The sequence below is a fragment of the Pipra filicauda genome, unplaced genomic scaffold (genome assembly GCF_003945595.2).
Source record: "Pipra filicauda isolate LSUMZ 115617 unplaced genomic scaffold, ASM394559v2 scaffold477_size481170_pilon, whole genome shotgun sequence".
Taxonomy (NCBI): Eukaryota; Metazoa; Chordata; class Aves; order Passeriformes; family Pipridae; genus Pipra; species Pipra filicauda.
In genome coordinates, this window is record NW_024104617.1 from 285,579 (window position 1) to 299,368 (window position 13,790).

Consider the following 13,790-nt stretch of genomic DNA (forward strand, 5'->3'; position numbering starts at 1 on the left):
AGATATTAGGAAGAAATTTTTTACCGTGAGGGTGGTGAAACACTGGAACAGGTTGCCTGGGGAGGCTGGGGATGCCCCAACCCCAGCAGTGTTCAAGGCCAGGGTGGATAAGGCCTTGAGCAACCTGGTCTAGTTGGAGGTGTCCCTGCCCATGGCAGGGGGTTGGACTTAGATAATCTTTAAAGTCCCTTCCAACCCTTAACATTCTATAGTTCTATGACTCTATGAATTTTAAAAGAATATAAAACTATCTATTGAAGTAACTTTAAAATTACTTTTTATATTATCTTTGATAGTTTGAATTGTTGCTGCTTCCCTGTATTCCACTAAATACCAAGAAGTATAACCACTGTGCTTCTCTGTATTCTACTGAAGAGTCACCTTTCAAAAGCCCAACCCTGGACAATATGAATTCTCCCGCTGGTTTCACTGCGATTTCTTGAAACCAAGAAATTGTTTTTGTCTTTGCCAGATTTGGGCTTAAAACTTGAGAAGTAACTGACCTGTCATTGCTGGATCTTTGCAGCCACTTTTCAGCGTTGAATGCCAAGTGCCCCAGATATCAAAATGATCTTCAGAAACATCTAAACAGCAGTAAAAGCAGGGGAAAGATGATGAATCAATCTTCTTAAAGACATTATTTAGAAATATACCAGTGGAATGGTAAAACCTTGTATATGTTATCAGAGTCATTAACATCTGTTAGCATCTTTACTGTGCACCTAACACAAACATCTCAAATGTGAGACCCCACCCGGAGAACTTCATACAGTTCTGGTGTCCCCAGCATAATGACATGGAACAGTTGGAGCAAGTCCAAAGGAGGGCTATAAATTGATAAGAGGACTGGAGCACCTCTCCTATAAAGGCAGGCTGAGAAAGTCCATTCCAAACCCTGAGTATTCTATGTATTTGTTCACAGCTATTTTTTGTTTCAGGTTCAGATCCTGCAATGGATTCAGCGAGCTCTGTGTGGGGAGGGCGCCTGAGTGGGCTGAGTCCTTAAGTCCTCTGAATTATTGAAGCCAGAGAATTTGCCACAGGAACAGGAAGATTTGGTCCACAGAAGGTAGTTTCTGGCAAAGCTCCCTCAGGCAGCCCCAGCCCCAGGGGTCACTGTAAGGCATGCTCTATCAACCCAAAGATGCTGCTGGTCTTACATGGAAGTGCAGTCACAAAATAGAGATTTAATGAAATGCACATATCAGGCATTGTGCTGGATTATAAACAGTTTCATGCCTTCTTCTGGTTCCATCTGTCAGTAGAGGAATTCCCTAATTTGTCATGGCCCACTACCGTTGTGATGGATATTAAAGTCCAAAAGATGGTTAATACGATAAAACTTCATGTGATTTCCTTTTCATAGCTTAATAGAAATCTGAACAAATGTTTAAACCCATTCAGAGATTTAGATGCTGAATATGAAAGATAAATGCCCACTGGCATTTATAAAGCATATAATTGAGATATTAGTGTAAATCCCATTAATTCCCAAGGGAAGTGCCTAACTACTACCTCTGAAATGAAACCATTTCAAAAATATCACCAAACAGTTATGTGCATCCCTAAGCATTGAAAGTTCTTTATGTCTGACTCACTAAGTATGAATTTCATGGATGACAATTTTTTTAATACATATTTTTATAGGAAAAGTATCTTGAAGTGCTGGTGAGCTATTAGACTAAACCCCAGTTCTTTACCAAAGAAATCATTCAGGTATGCACTCCTTAAGTAGCTACAGAAATTATGGATCCCTGCACTAGTATTGCTTGGTGTGTAATTGGCTGCAGATGTAAAGCTGTGCAGCTTGGCTATGGTCTCCAGTGAGAGGGTGTTGAGGTAAATCTTTACAGTTGGAGAAAATCTGTAGCTTGAAGTCTCAGATTTTTCCAGTCTGGACCATAACCTTGTAGGCATTACAGTCCCACAGATCAGGACTAGACTTTGCCATGCTGTCACAGGCTGAAAAGCAGGACATACATAGTTCTACTTTCCTAAAAATAGCTCCAAGTTTTGAGAAGTGCTATACCAAGAGCATCCCTGACACTTGGCTGAGTTAATGGGGAGGACTCAGCACAGACCCTTTGGGCTCAACACAAAAAAAAAGGATGTTGGTCTGCCATTTTTTTGTAAGGTTGTTTACATGATGGCTCCTCAAATCATGGTAGCTGATAATCCAAACCCAGCACTTTTCAATTACTTCAGAAATCCCCATCAGTCACTGAGGAGGAGGAACATGAGCAGGAGGCACTATACCTTTTCCAGCCTGTGATGCAGAAGAATTCTCCTTTGGCTTAGGCTGCAAGTGTCCAACCAGCGTGTACTGCTCAGGTACCTTGTACAGCTTATCTGGGCTGCGAGCAACTTCTTCTTGTGATGCCAGCAGTGAGCGCTCAGACAGTACCGGGGAGTTGTTGTCATATGGGGAGACATCGCCACTTGAAGCTTTGTTGGAGTCTGTGGAAGAATGTCTTTCTCCTGCAGAGTAGGAACCTTCTGACCGCATCATCTCAGGGCTCCTGATAAATTTTGATAAACAAACTACTATTAATAAAAAACGCTTTATGTTCACAGCTAGAAGTGCAGTTTAACATCAAGACCAGGTTGAATGGGGCTCTGAGCAACCTGGTCTAGCAAAAGGTGTCCCTGCCCAAGGCATGGGGTTTGGAATTAGATGATCTTTAAGACCCCTTCCAACGCAAACCATTCTATGATGATACAGATAAAATCAAATACACGAGAATGGTCACAGTTGCTGAAATGAAAACCCTTCAGAAGCAGTTACAGAGGTGGATTTTCCATGAGTAAAACTTTTGTCATGAAATGGCCAGCAGAGGCCACTCAAACTCAAAGGATGTTGCCGTCGAGAACAAAAAAAACCCCACACAACTGTACAGTAAACCACAGGAAACTAAGCAGTGAATCAATTCCTTATGTTACCTTGACAATTTAGCTTGTTATAGCAGTAAAGCTGAGGGCACGATAGGGAAAATTAATTTGATGCTAAGCAGTATGCTAAAATAATTTCTTCTATTGTGAAGTTTTGCAGTCAGTGAAATCAAGCACTCAGCTCACCTCTCATGCTATGAGAATGATTTTCTTCTAGACACATCAGAAGGTAAATATTGTATAGGGGACAAATAGACGTATCTACCGTACTTATGACTGCAGCAACAAGCAAATGGCTCTCCTGATACCTTCTACAACTTCTTTTACCTTTTCACCTTTACATCAGCAACTGCATTTAATTTGGACAAAGAAAGGCAAACAAAGTCCCTGACAAAGTACAACCAAGGCTCAGAGAGACAACTAATTTTTGAAATGTGTTGGGAACATTGAGGGAGATTTCTTGAACTGTCACAGTTTACTACACAGAACAGGAGGCAAGCTGTGAGTCACTGTGAGTCACTGAACATCACAAAGAATATGTAGAAATACTCTGTAAACAAACATAACTTTTTTCCCTATTTTTCCCTAATTCTCTAATTAATATTTCTCTTACTCATTTTTAATTTCTCTGAACCTTTGTTTTTTACATGCTCATCTTTTCCTTCTCTTGAGTCAAACACTTCTCTGTGACCTCTTGTTACTATCTGTTCTAATTAAATGTGATACAACAGAGGCTCATTCTTGTAAATGTCTGAAAATGCTCAGCCCTTCTCAGAGTCAAATCCAAAGACAGCTTTAACTGTGTGAGCAGCCAAAACTCATTTCTCGTTATGGAACAATAACCCCGTTTCCAGACAAATGAAATAAAACTGCAGAAATAAAGAAAACACACAGCTAGCCACAGAACATTAAATATTAATACAGAAATAATAACAAAACTTAACTTTCAAGCTGTTTTTTTTTCACCTGGCACATTTACACATTGTATGTCCCAAAAAATAAAATATATACACTCAACAGCATGAATATTATGTTAGTCAATATTCATTTTTTTCAGTATAAAACAAACCATAAAGCATTGGGAATTAATTAAATAAGGTTACTCCTCACTCTCAGTGAGAAAACCATCACTGAACTGATCCTATCCTGAACTTTAACTGGGGCTTACTCAAACAAATAGAACTGCCATTTGGCTAAGTAGCTCTTTTCCAGGCTTCCCAGTGTGTTAATGTTGAGGAGTCATTAATTTAATTCAAAAAAAAAAAAAAGAAAAAAAGAAGAAAGAAAAAGCCTCAATTAGGTAACCTCCCATCTCAATTTCTCCTCTGAAGATGCGTCCAACAAAAATTAATCAATAAACAGCCACACACTGAGGAATTATTGTATTTTAAGTATGTATAATTCTATTACAAACCTTTTTTTCCTTTTTTTGCCCTCCTAAGTTCTAAAAAACCCTTGCAAAATGATATGAGATTTAAGTAATGTCTTGGGAATTTAAGAAGAACTAGAAAGACCTCTTAGAAAAGGTAAGAACTGTTAGAATTTATAGGTTTCCTATGACCAAATGTCTTTCTCTCCAGCTTTCTAGACCGAATGTCATCTAAAGCTCACCCCGCCAGCTTACAGACATACTTAGCACTAACTGGTGACACTACTGGTGACACCAAAAAGGCTTATCACATCTAAATCTCTGCAGCACCAAAACCTAACTGTACTGCATAGGGCAAAGACAGAGGTAAACCACCACTCAGCCATGGCAAGGTAACACAAGGAAGAAGGGAAACAGAAATGGAAATGAAAGAATGTGGGAACATAAATTTGAGCTTTGTGAAACACTGATTTCATGTCTTACCTTGAATGATCTGTTATAGTCTATCTCTTCTCAAGACAGAGCTCCTGCTAAAAATTTACCTGAATGGAAACTTTCAAGTCTTTCAAAAGATTCAAACATTCAAGTTTCTAAACTGATTTACAGTTTCTGCTGGTAAGACCATGCTATTTTATATATGTGTCTATATATATATATATGTATGTATATATATATATATATATAAAATAACTTTCAAATTTGTTTAGAAAATATAGCTTTAAAAATCAAAGGATGTGCCTGTGGATTCTGTCAATCTTACTACAAAAAATCATCAAAATGGATTGAGTACTTTAAAGCTGGAAATTGAAGTCATACATTTGCTATGCTCTTCATGAACAAAATAAAACACAACTTGCAAAAGACTTCAGTTTGTATCTTTGCAAAGAACAAATTCTCATGAATTCCTTAAAACAAAACTTTTGCATCTGTTTGCTTTATTGTTTGAGTTCATTAGCAAACAGATGTTTACTAAAATTCAAAATTCTTCTTCCCTTGGATAGTGAGATTCTTTACCCACACACCAGGGAAAAACTAAATTGGGAAGTAAACTTCGTAAGATACCCACTTGTTTATATGCAGTCTGTGAAGAAGGGCAGATTATGGCCCCCACAGAGGGGGGCCATAGATGATTCTGTGCAATCAAATGTGAGAAACGGGAAGGCACGTAAAGTATTTTCCAGTGGTTATGAACTATGTTAAGGAAAATATTTAAAAAGTGGTTAAGTACAAATGGAAAGGTTTGAAAGCTGCAAAATCAACCTATGCCACATGAGTTCAAAAATACGATTTCAGATTCCAAACCAACAGGCATCCTTCTATGAATTTATGCTAGTCACCAGAGTCTACTTGTATGGATAAACTGGCAAAATGTTAATAGTAATACTTCTACTGAGGATATTCCTACTTTTCTACCAGCATCAAAGTTATCAAAACAGAAATCTGTTTCTGGCAGAACCCCTTTTCTGCTATACCTTAAAGCTTCTGAGTGGGAAAACAATTATGCCTTCAAGAGGCAAATCATATGGAGTGTGATGGCTTGGCAGCACACAGTAATTTCCACACATATTTGAGCAACACAGGTGCCACCAAAAAACCAGATTACTATAGGATTATGATGTGGTTGCTACTGTAACAGGGTAGAGGACTCCATGATTCACAGGGCCTCTGCAGTTTTGAAAACTGCATTTACACATACTGTATGACCTATGGCTTCATCTTTGTGCCACAGTTAAGATGGATTAAAACCCATCATCATAATCCAAAAACATAAAAAAATTCTGTAACTTTGAAACTCATTTACTCTAAAAGGACTACTAACCATTATAAGCAATAAATAATCATAAGAAATAGATTTTATTTTTTGTTAGTTTAAAGACGCTTCATCTTACAGCTGTAAACCCCAAATTCCATTGTCATCAAGCCAACATACAAAAAATTGGGGAGTCATCCACAAAAGCACACTTCACAATTGCTGCCATTTGTAATTAGCGCTTTACCATGAACAATTCTCAAAAATTCCCTGACACACCGTTCACAATGCTCAGCTCTTAAGAGAACTAAAAGATGAGAAATATCTGATTTGTCCTCTCTGGGGAGGAAAAGAGATTGTGTCTTCTCTGTTAGACCAGAGCCAAGAAAGTATTTATAATGACAGCAAAAGCAGAAATGTGAGGGCAAGTGCAGAAGCAGGACTGTCAAAGCAATTAATGTGACATAAAAGTCTTGATGCTCATTCTATACTCTACTATATGCAGCCAACTAGCTCTTCTGATGAAGACTGTCTCAAAAATATGCAAACTTTTCTCTTCCACAGATCCACATTTGGATCTTGAGTACGTGACCAGGCAATTTCCAAGAGCAGTAAGGATGCATTTTGAAGTCTCATTTTTATGAAATCAAGACAAACATCTCCTTGTTGTCTACTGCCTCACATTTCTTACTGGAAAAATAAGCAACAAATATGTAGCTTCAAAATTGAGATTATACTCTGAAATAGATTCATCTCTTAAGAGCATCACACTCCTAGCAATAACACTTAAGCAACATTCCCTCTAATTGCCTGGAATATCTTAACCAAGAAGTTGCAATCACAGTGAAAAAATATCTCATTAACATTAAAAATAAATCACTTACATGATAGCGGAGTAGAAGAAAAATGACAGATAGTAAGTTTTTCCTATCTCAGTGATATTTATCTGCCCATTACTGAAAACACAATAAATTAGTACTAATGTAGCTATACGTTCCTATTTGGCTTCAGAACCTTTCCTTACAAAATGCCTTTTGTCAGTTGTGACCACCTTTCCACAATAAATCCATTTTCTCCTGTAACTGTGCATGCTGGCTAAAGGTAAGGAAGCTCAAGGAAAGGTCAATTAAGGAAACAGGATCCAACCGTAACCTGTTACATCCACAATGATTTGTGACTAATTTATGCTCAATTGATATGTGTAGTCACACGTGAGACACAATTTTACGTCTTTTTATTATATAGACATTGAAATCCAGCATGAAGGTTTGCATTAGCTCGAGTTAGAAATAATATGATCATTCCAAACTGAGGGTTTAAAAAAAGAAGTCTCTACAGACTTTACCTTATATCATGTGATTTGCAGTCTCTCCTAATTGTAATCCTGGCTCGTGGCAAATGTGAAACAAGTGTAAAAGACAGCTAATGTACTTGTAAACTATCTTGTACTTATCGTGATCTAAATACACACATGTTTACTTGTCAGTTAGACAAACTAGCTGAAATTATTTCACATAGAGAAAATTACCCCAAATCAGATATCTGTGATAATTTCCTACTGTATGTTATCTGTTCATGTGGTTAAGTTAGCAAACTAATAAAATCCTTTATAACACAATACATTCCGCATATATTTTTATTTCCAAATTTTATAACTGAAGAAAGCTTTTCCCCCTAGGTGTTTAAAACTTAACTATTTCTTGTATACCTCTTCCTTTAAAGCCAGGCACACTATTATATTACCTCCAACTATACAATGTTCAGAGGGAGAGAAAAAAAATTATCACTAACTGTACAAATTCAATTTAATTATATTCTGAATGCACTAGGCACTTTCCACAAATACAGGAAGACAAAGTCCAATCTGTCCTAGAGAGTTTAGAGTCTAGGAAACCTCTTAAAAATCCCTTACAGCAAGTCTGTCAAATTTCGTGATTTTTGGGTCTGACATATTGGTATTCACTAGAATAAAGACAATGACTGTGTGGTCCCATGAGGAAGCCAGGAATCCTGTTAAAATGAATGTACAAACTCATAGCATTAAGGCACAAGGGTGCAGGCATATATACACCATACACAAAGTCACAATATGATATATATCATAACTGCAAGAGTTTTTTCTCTTCAGATCTTTCACAAAGTATACAATTAAATAATATCCAAAGAGTCTCCATAAACGTGCTGTTGTGGCAGTTGATCTGTTTACAATGTCCTATGTGTACACGATAGGAAAAGAACGACAAACTGGTCAAGCAGTTCACCGGGATGGTATTAAGGCACTCCAGAGTGTGTTTCAAGGACAGTGGAATAACGCCTCCTGTTACTGAAGACTACAACAAACCCAAGACATAAACCAGCAGATCACTAAAATACATCCTGTCAGGTAATAGTGCACTGAATATTCTTATGTACATGTCACTCTGTTCTCTGCAGCAGAACACAATCTTTTCTCAGAACTGGGAAACAGGTTTTGTCTTAAGAAAACACTGTACAAGAGTCATAATTTCTTTGGCAGAGTCTGTGTAATGGGGAGAGTAGTTCTACACCACTGTAGACAGTGCAGAAGAGCTGTGGAAAACTGGAACCTTTTGAACACTTCCAGTGGGAGATAGAAATTCCCAGCAGAAACAGGGATGATGAAAAAACAGATTACTCACGATGACTGGGAAGCTTTCCTCCTCAACAAATAGTCCACAACATCTGGGTCAGTCTCTAATAAGCTGATAAGCACTTCATTCTGTAGATCAGGGGAAACCTATGAAGACATGAAAAAATACTCAGCTGGAGATTAATATCCTTTCACCAGCAATTTTGGTACTATGCTTAATCTAAAAGACCAAGCACAATATGTTTACAGAGAGTACATAAAATATTCAGAAGCCTCCACTTAAAAGAGAAATTTCATGTAACAGAAGATAAAGTAGGACTAAGGATCACTTTGCACAATGTTAAATGCTGATTACTGTTGAATACAGTTGGTATCCAGTTGGCTTTTACACCCGGTAATAACAGTGGGATTACTCATGTATCACAATCTCAAAAGCTTCAGTTTAAGGTCCTCACCTTACATCTCTATTGAAAGATCTGTGGACATTGACATTTACAAATCTCCATTCCAAGGAACTGTACTTCTCTTCTTCTAGAAACAATGTGAAATGTAATTACAACAGAAGGAGAATGTTTCTTCATATATTCCATCGCATTTGACTTATTTATGTCCTTCTCTTACGGAAATTTCACGGTAATTGTTCTATCTATGAAGATCTTCAGTTGCTTCATTTCAATGAGGGCTGCCAAAGGTCAGCATTTTTCTAAATGAAGCCTTATAAATATTTAATGTTCAGGTATCCATATAGCCAAATCCTGAGATCTTAGAAGCATTTAAATTCCTGCTTATGCTCAATAAGACCTTGAATAATTACAGAGTTCACCTGTCCATAACTCAGGCTTACAAGTGGGTCCTGCTAGATCTCCAGCCACTTTGAGCAACAGGTTCAGCTGGAATTTGTGTCACCTTCTTTGGAGTCTGACCTTCTGATTTGCTAACCTTCTCTTTGCACTTTGTATGGAGGTGAACCTTCAAAATCCTTGATAGTTTCAGCAGATGCAGGATACAGCAACGTCTCCTGGGCACGAAGCAGAAATGGCACCCCAAAATCTGCACAAGTAAACTTTGTGCTTCCAACTGCACTTTTCAGGAGTCTTATCAATCCTTAAGTGAGTATGTCTACATCACAGTGGAACATTCAACTCGAACTTCAAAACAATGAAACAGACGAAACCACCCAAAAAACTTGAACTAACAGCCCAGGTTCACTCATGACAGAACTGGAGACAAGACAATCCCAGCAAGAGGTCATCAACTGTTTTTGGATGCAACTTGTCAGGGCCTGAATATCTTGACTTCCAAGTCACACTGCATGGGCCATTTGTTCTCCCTGACATTTCCTGGGAAACAGGAATTACTAACAGATTGCCCAGAGGAATACCTCAGTTTGGGAGGTATTTAGGGAGTCAAGTTACAGAAAAGGCCTATTTCTTTAAATAAGGAAATAATTAGAAAACAAATGAAAATATGCATAATTTAATTCAAATTGATCCACAATCTCTATGAGAAACTTGTGTAACCACACACTCATTTTTTAAAACTTGTATTCAGTCTCTAAGCTGGAAAAATATCTTACTGATGGTCCCTGATATACTAGTCTTTAAATAAATTATTTTATCTTTATAGGAATATATTTTTGGAAACCTAGTGTGCTGTAACTTCTTCATTTAGACAGCCCTTCTATACTGTAGAATAAACTCAAGATAAAGTTTAAGGGTAAAATAGAATCCACATCTTTCTGTCTGAAACTTACTATTCAGTTTTATATCAAGTAACTTGCAAGAATCTACTGAGAAGATTTTGTCAGTAAAATAAAAATATGTTTTCCATTATTAAAAAAAAATCAATCTTTCATTCCATCGAAATGATTCTGATAAAGTTCCAGCTAGAATTTCAGTTCCAATAGAAACCCAAACCTAACAGTTCTATTGAGTTATAGGGCTTCCATCTGAATGAATGAGGACACATTAATGAATGAATCTTCAACTGGATTTGTACTGATGGTCTCTTTGCTAGCTTTCTACTGGGTTTTATTGCTCCTGTGCAGCAATTTTCTTCAGTTTAGTTAAGTAATTTGGTAAGTGTAGACATGATATGCATGTAATTATAAATTTTCAGTTATAGAGAACTACAATACTGGTATCTCAGGAAGATGTCACAATAACTATTACTGAATTAATTGTTTAACTGGCAGTTGTGTCTGAGTAGATGGATGAGAACCTGAAATTTGGGGACAGAAGGGAAGCCAAGGCACTGCTGAAATAACAGCTATTGAGAACATACAAGGATGTATCAGCGTTGTCAGGACTCCAGTACAGTAGATATTCTGATGTTTGGTGCTGGGTGCTATTATGAGAATCATAGCTGTTGAGACACAAAAGGTGGAGAGACCCTTGAAGTGTCTCCTTTGTGCTGTTCCCTGCTACTGATGTGGCACAGAAAGGCAGTGTGTGCCTTTCTCTGCAGTGGGGAGGCCACAGTAGCCCCTAACAGTAAAAATAAATTTCATCACTATGTAGTGCTTCTTTGCAGCAGGGCTGGGTTTGGGTGCTAGGAGATGAAAAGGCATGACCAAGCTGCTGTTCTCTATCCTCCATGCTGAGTCAAAGCCAAAAAGATGAAGGGTGGTTGAGTTGGGCCTCCTTGCATTGAGCTGCTGGACACAGTTCAGGGACTGGCAAAGAACAGTCCTTTACACATTTCCATAAAACATTTTAATGTATCCCTAAGTTTCACTGAAATGGAAGAATTGGATATGAAAGATCTTATCATCACTGACATCTGAAGAAAGTTTAGATTCCATCTTCTATAAGAAATCCACATTTCTTATTCCATATTGACGTTACTGATAGTTGCTTAGTAAAAACAGTGCTCAGTATCATGGGTTGTTCTGACAAACAGAACCTCCCTGACCACTTATATGTTAGAATCATTCTGATATTGTGGTCTGGGTACCCCAACACATCCCGGTTTCCTAGGTTTTGGTTCACAAATGTTGTTCCAATTTCAATGCTGAAGCCAATCACAGTTTTATAACCTCCCCATATAGAACAGTAACAGAAAGAAGAAAAAAAAAAAAAAGAAAAAAAGAAAACCAAACACAAAAGCACCTTAGTAGAAATACACTATGTTACAGCTGTAGCTGAATGCTTAAGTCCAGATGTTTTTCTTTTTTTAGTAGCATAAATGTCAAGTATAAACAGTAAAAGTTGTTCTGGAAAACAAAAGAAAACTTTTTTCCCACACTTCGTTTAACCTTCAGATGAAAGTGCAAGTGCTGAAGAGATAGAGGAAAAAATCTGTCAGAATTAAAAGAGCCCATATGTAGGTTAGTCCAACCTTAGCCCCACCCTTTCCAGAGTGAAAGTTGGAATGTGTGCCTAAGTATTATGTACTGAGATGTGTCTGTGCTGTAAGAAGTTCTTGAGGAGAAACAGTAAGAAATCTTCAAGTATTGCAAGTATTCTTATTCAAGTATTATTTTAAACTTGATAGTGTCATCCCCACTCTGGGCCAGCAGACCTTCATCCATGAGTGCAGTTCTGTCACTTTCTTTTCCTGATGTTGAAGGAAAAATAGCACCTAACATTTCCCTAAACTGTGAAAAGCATTAAAAAAGAAAAGAAAAAAAGACTGTGCCTCAATGATACAAGAATAAAAATATATGCAAGGAAAACCACAAAGAAGTTCATCTGAGGCTAAGATTGATAGGCAGGGCTCGTGACTGCTTCTCATGCTCTTCCTGTTGAAATCTGATAGACACCTTCCCCTTACAGTACTACATGGTCATCAGCCCACAGTTCAGGCTTCTCCATCTTCTTCCAACAAGGTCTCCAAGCACTCAGCTTTGCTGAAGCACTAAAGGAGGTTTTCAGAGTGTTCTTCTTTCTGCTTTGGGAACTTATCTCCTCAGTGTAACATACTGTGCTGCTTAGTTTCAGGACATAACAACCAAAGCTATTTCCACTTTTTCAAGACTACTGGTTGTGTTAGGATGTGTATGTTTATTAAAATGAAGACGAGATAGTGCACACAGGTCTGACTGGCCTTTGCTACCCCAGAGCAGGGCCCTCTCAGGCACAAGTCATACTGAGGTAGCCTATAATTTTGTACACAAAAAGAGTACAAGGTGAAGCCACAGAATTAACTGTCCACGTAACTGCTAGGCATTAGGAATGTGATTTAACTAAGCTGCATCTTAAGTAAACAACATGTCCAAAACCAAGGCCATCAGCCTTCTTATGAAAAACTTCCTTGCTTCAGCAAGAGAACAGAAGGGAACTCAGGAACTACACAGATTTATGTTTTACTCCTCTTATCCAACTGAAAAATGAGAAAGCTTTGTCCTTCCTCTTCATCCAAGCAACAAAAAAAGTCTCTGTTTCTTAAATTAACCAAGGATCTCTTAATCCCTGCAGAAAAACTGGCTTCCTGACTACCAAAGCTGAGATGTGAAAGGTCATTTTCAGTCTTGTCCATGCATTGTTTAGTATACAGCTGAATAGCCAACCCCATCATTTCCAGAGACAGAAATCTTCTAAGGAATATACCCTTAATTACACAGAAATCATTCCAGGCAAGATGTAAGTACACATTTTTAATACTTTTACTTATTGCAAATCATTCTCCTTGATAGAAGACTACTCTTTTTTTTACCGATACTAATTGATCCTAATGTAATGCAGCTTCTACAGTTTATTTCATCTCGTCTACTTTAAGACCAACCAGGTATTCTCTCTCTTATCTTAAAAATGTATAGGAGTAATATGAAAAAATATCCACCTACCATGAAAAGGGCTTCATAGTTTTCAATCATCTTTTGTACGACAGCTATGATAGCAGTACTCTCTTCAGCTCGAGCTGAGCTCTGAACTGAGAATTCCTTGTCTGTAGATTTCTGCTTGTGCAACAGGTTAGGGCCAAAGATGGTAGCCAGGTTAAGTGATGTCATTTTGTTCCCAGTAATCTAGAAAACAGAATACAGATGAGGTGGAGTCTCACAGAGTGTAATGTATACAGACATGTATATACACATATCTACACACACTCGAACCCCTACACACCCACACAAAACCACACACACTCTCTTCCTTATTTTCACAGATGTTTCACTCATCAAAACCAAAACCTAGCACTAAGTCAAATAAAAAATGAACAATTTTTAGAAATCTTGA

At 37.6% G+C, this 13,790-nt stretch overlaps 1 protein-coding gene across 3 annotated transcripts in view; it reads right to left on the reverse strand.

Annotated features, from left to right (window-relative positions):
- The window catches only part of ARHGAP6 (Rho GTPase activating protein 6), a 158,693-nt gene that overhangs the window by 2,688 nt on the left and 142,215 nt on the right, over positions 1 to 13,790 (reverse strand). For all 3 annotated transcript variants that reach the window (XM_027725641.2, XM_027725643.2, XM_027725642.2), the window contains exons 9-12: positions 13,403 to 13,582; positions 8,666 to 8,763; positions 2,257 to 2,519; positions 504 to 584 (exon numbers count right to left, since the gene is read on the reverse strand). In XM_027725641.2, the coding sequence (XP_027581442.1) occupies positions 504 to 584; positions 2,257 to 2,519; positions 8,666 to 8,763; positions 13,403 to 13,582 (622 nt within the window). The remainder of the gene's footprint in view (positions 1 to 503; positions 585 to 2,256; positions 2,520 to 8,665; positions 8,764 to 13,402; positions 13,583 to 13,790) is intronic.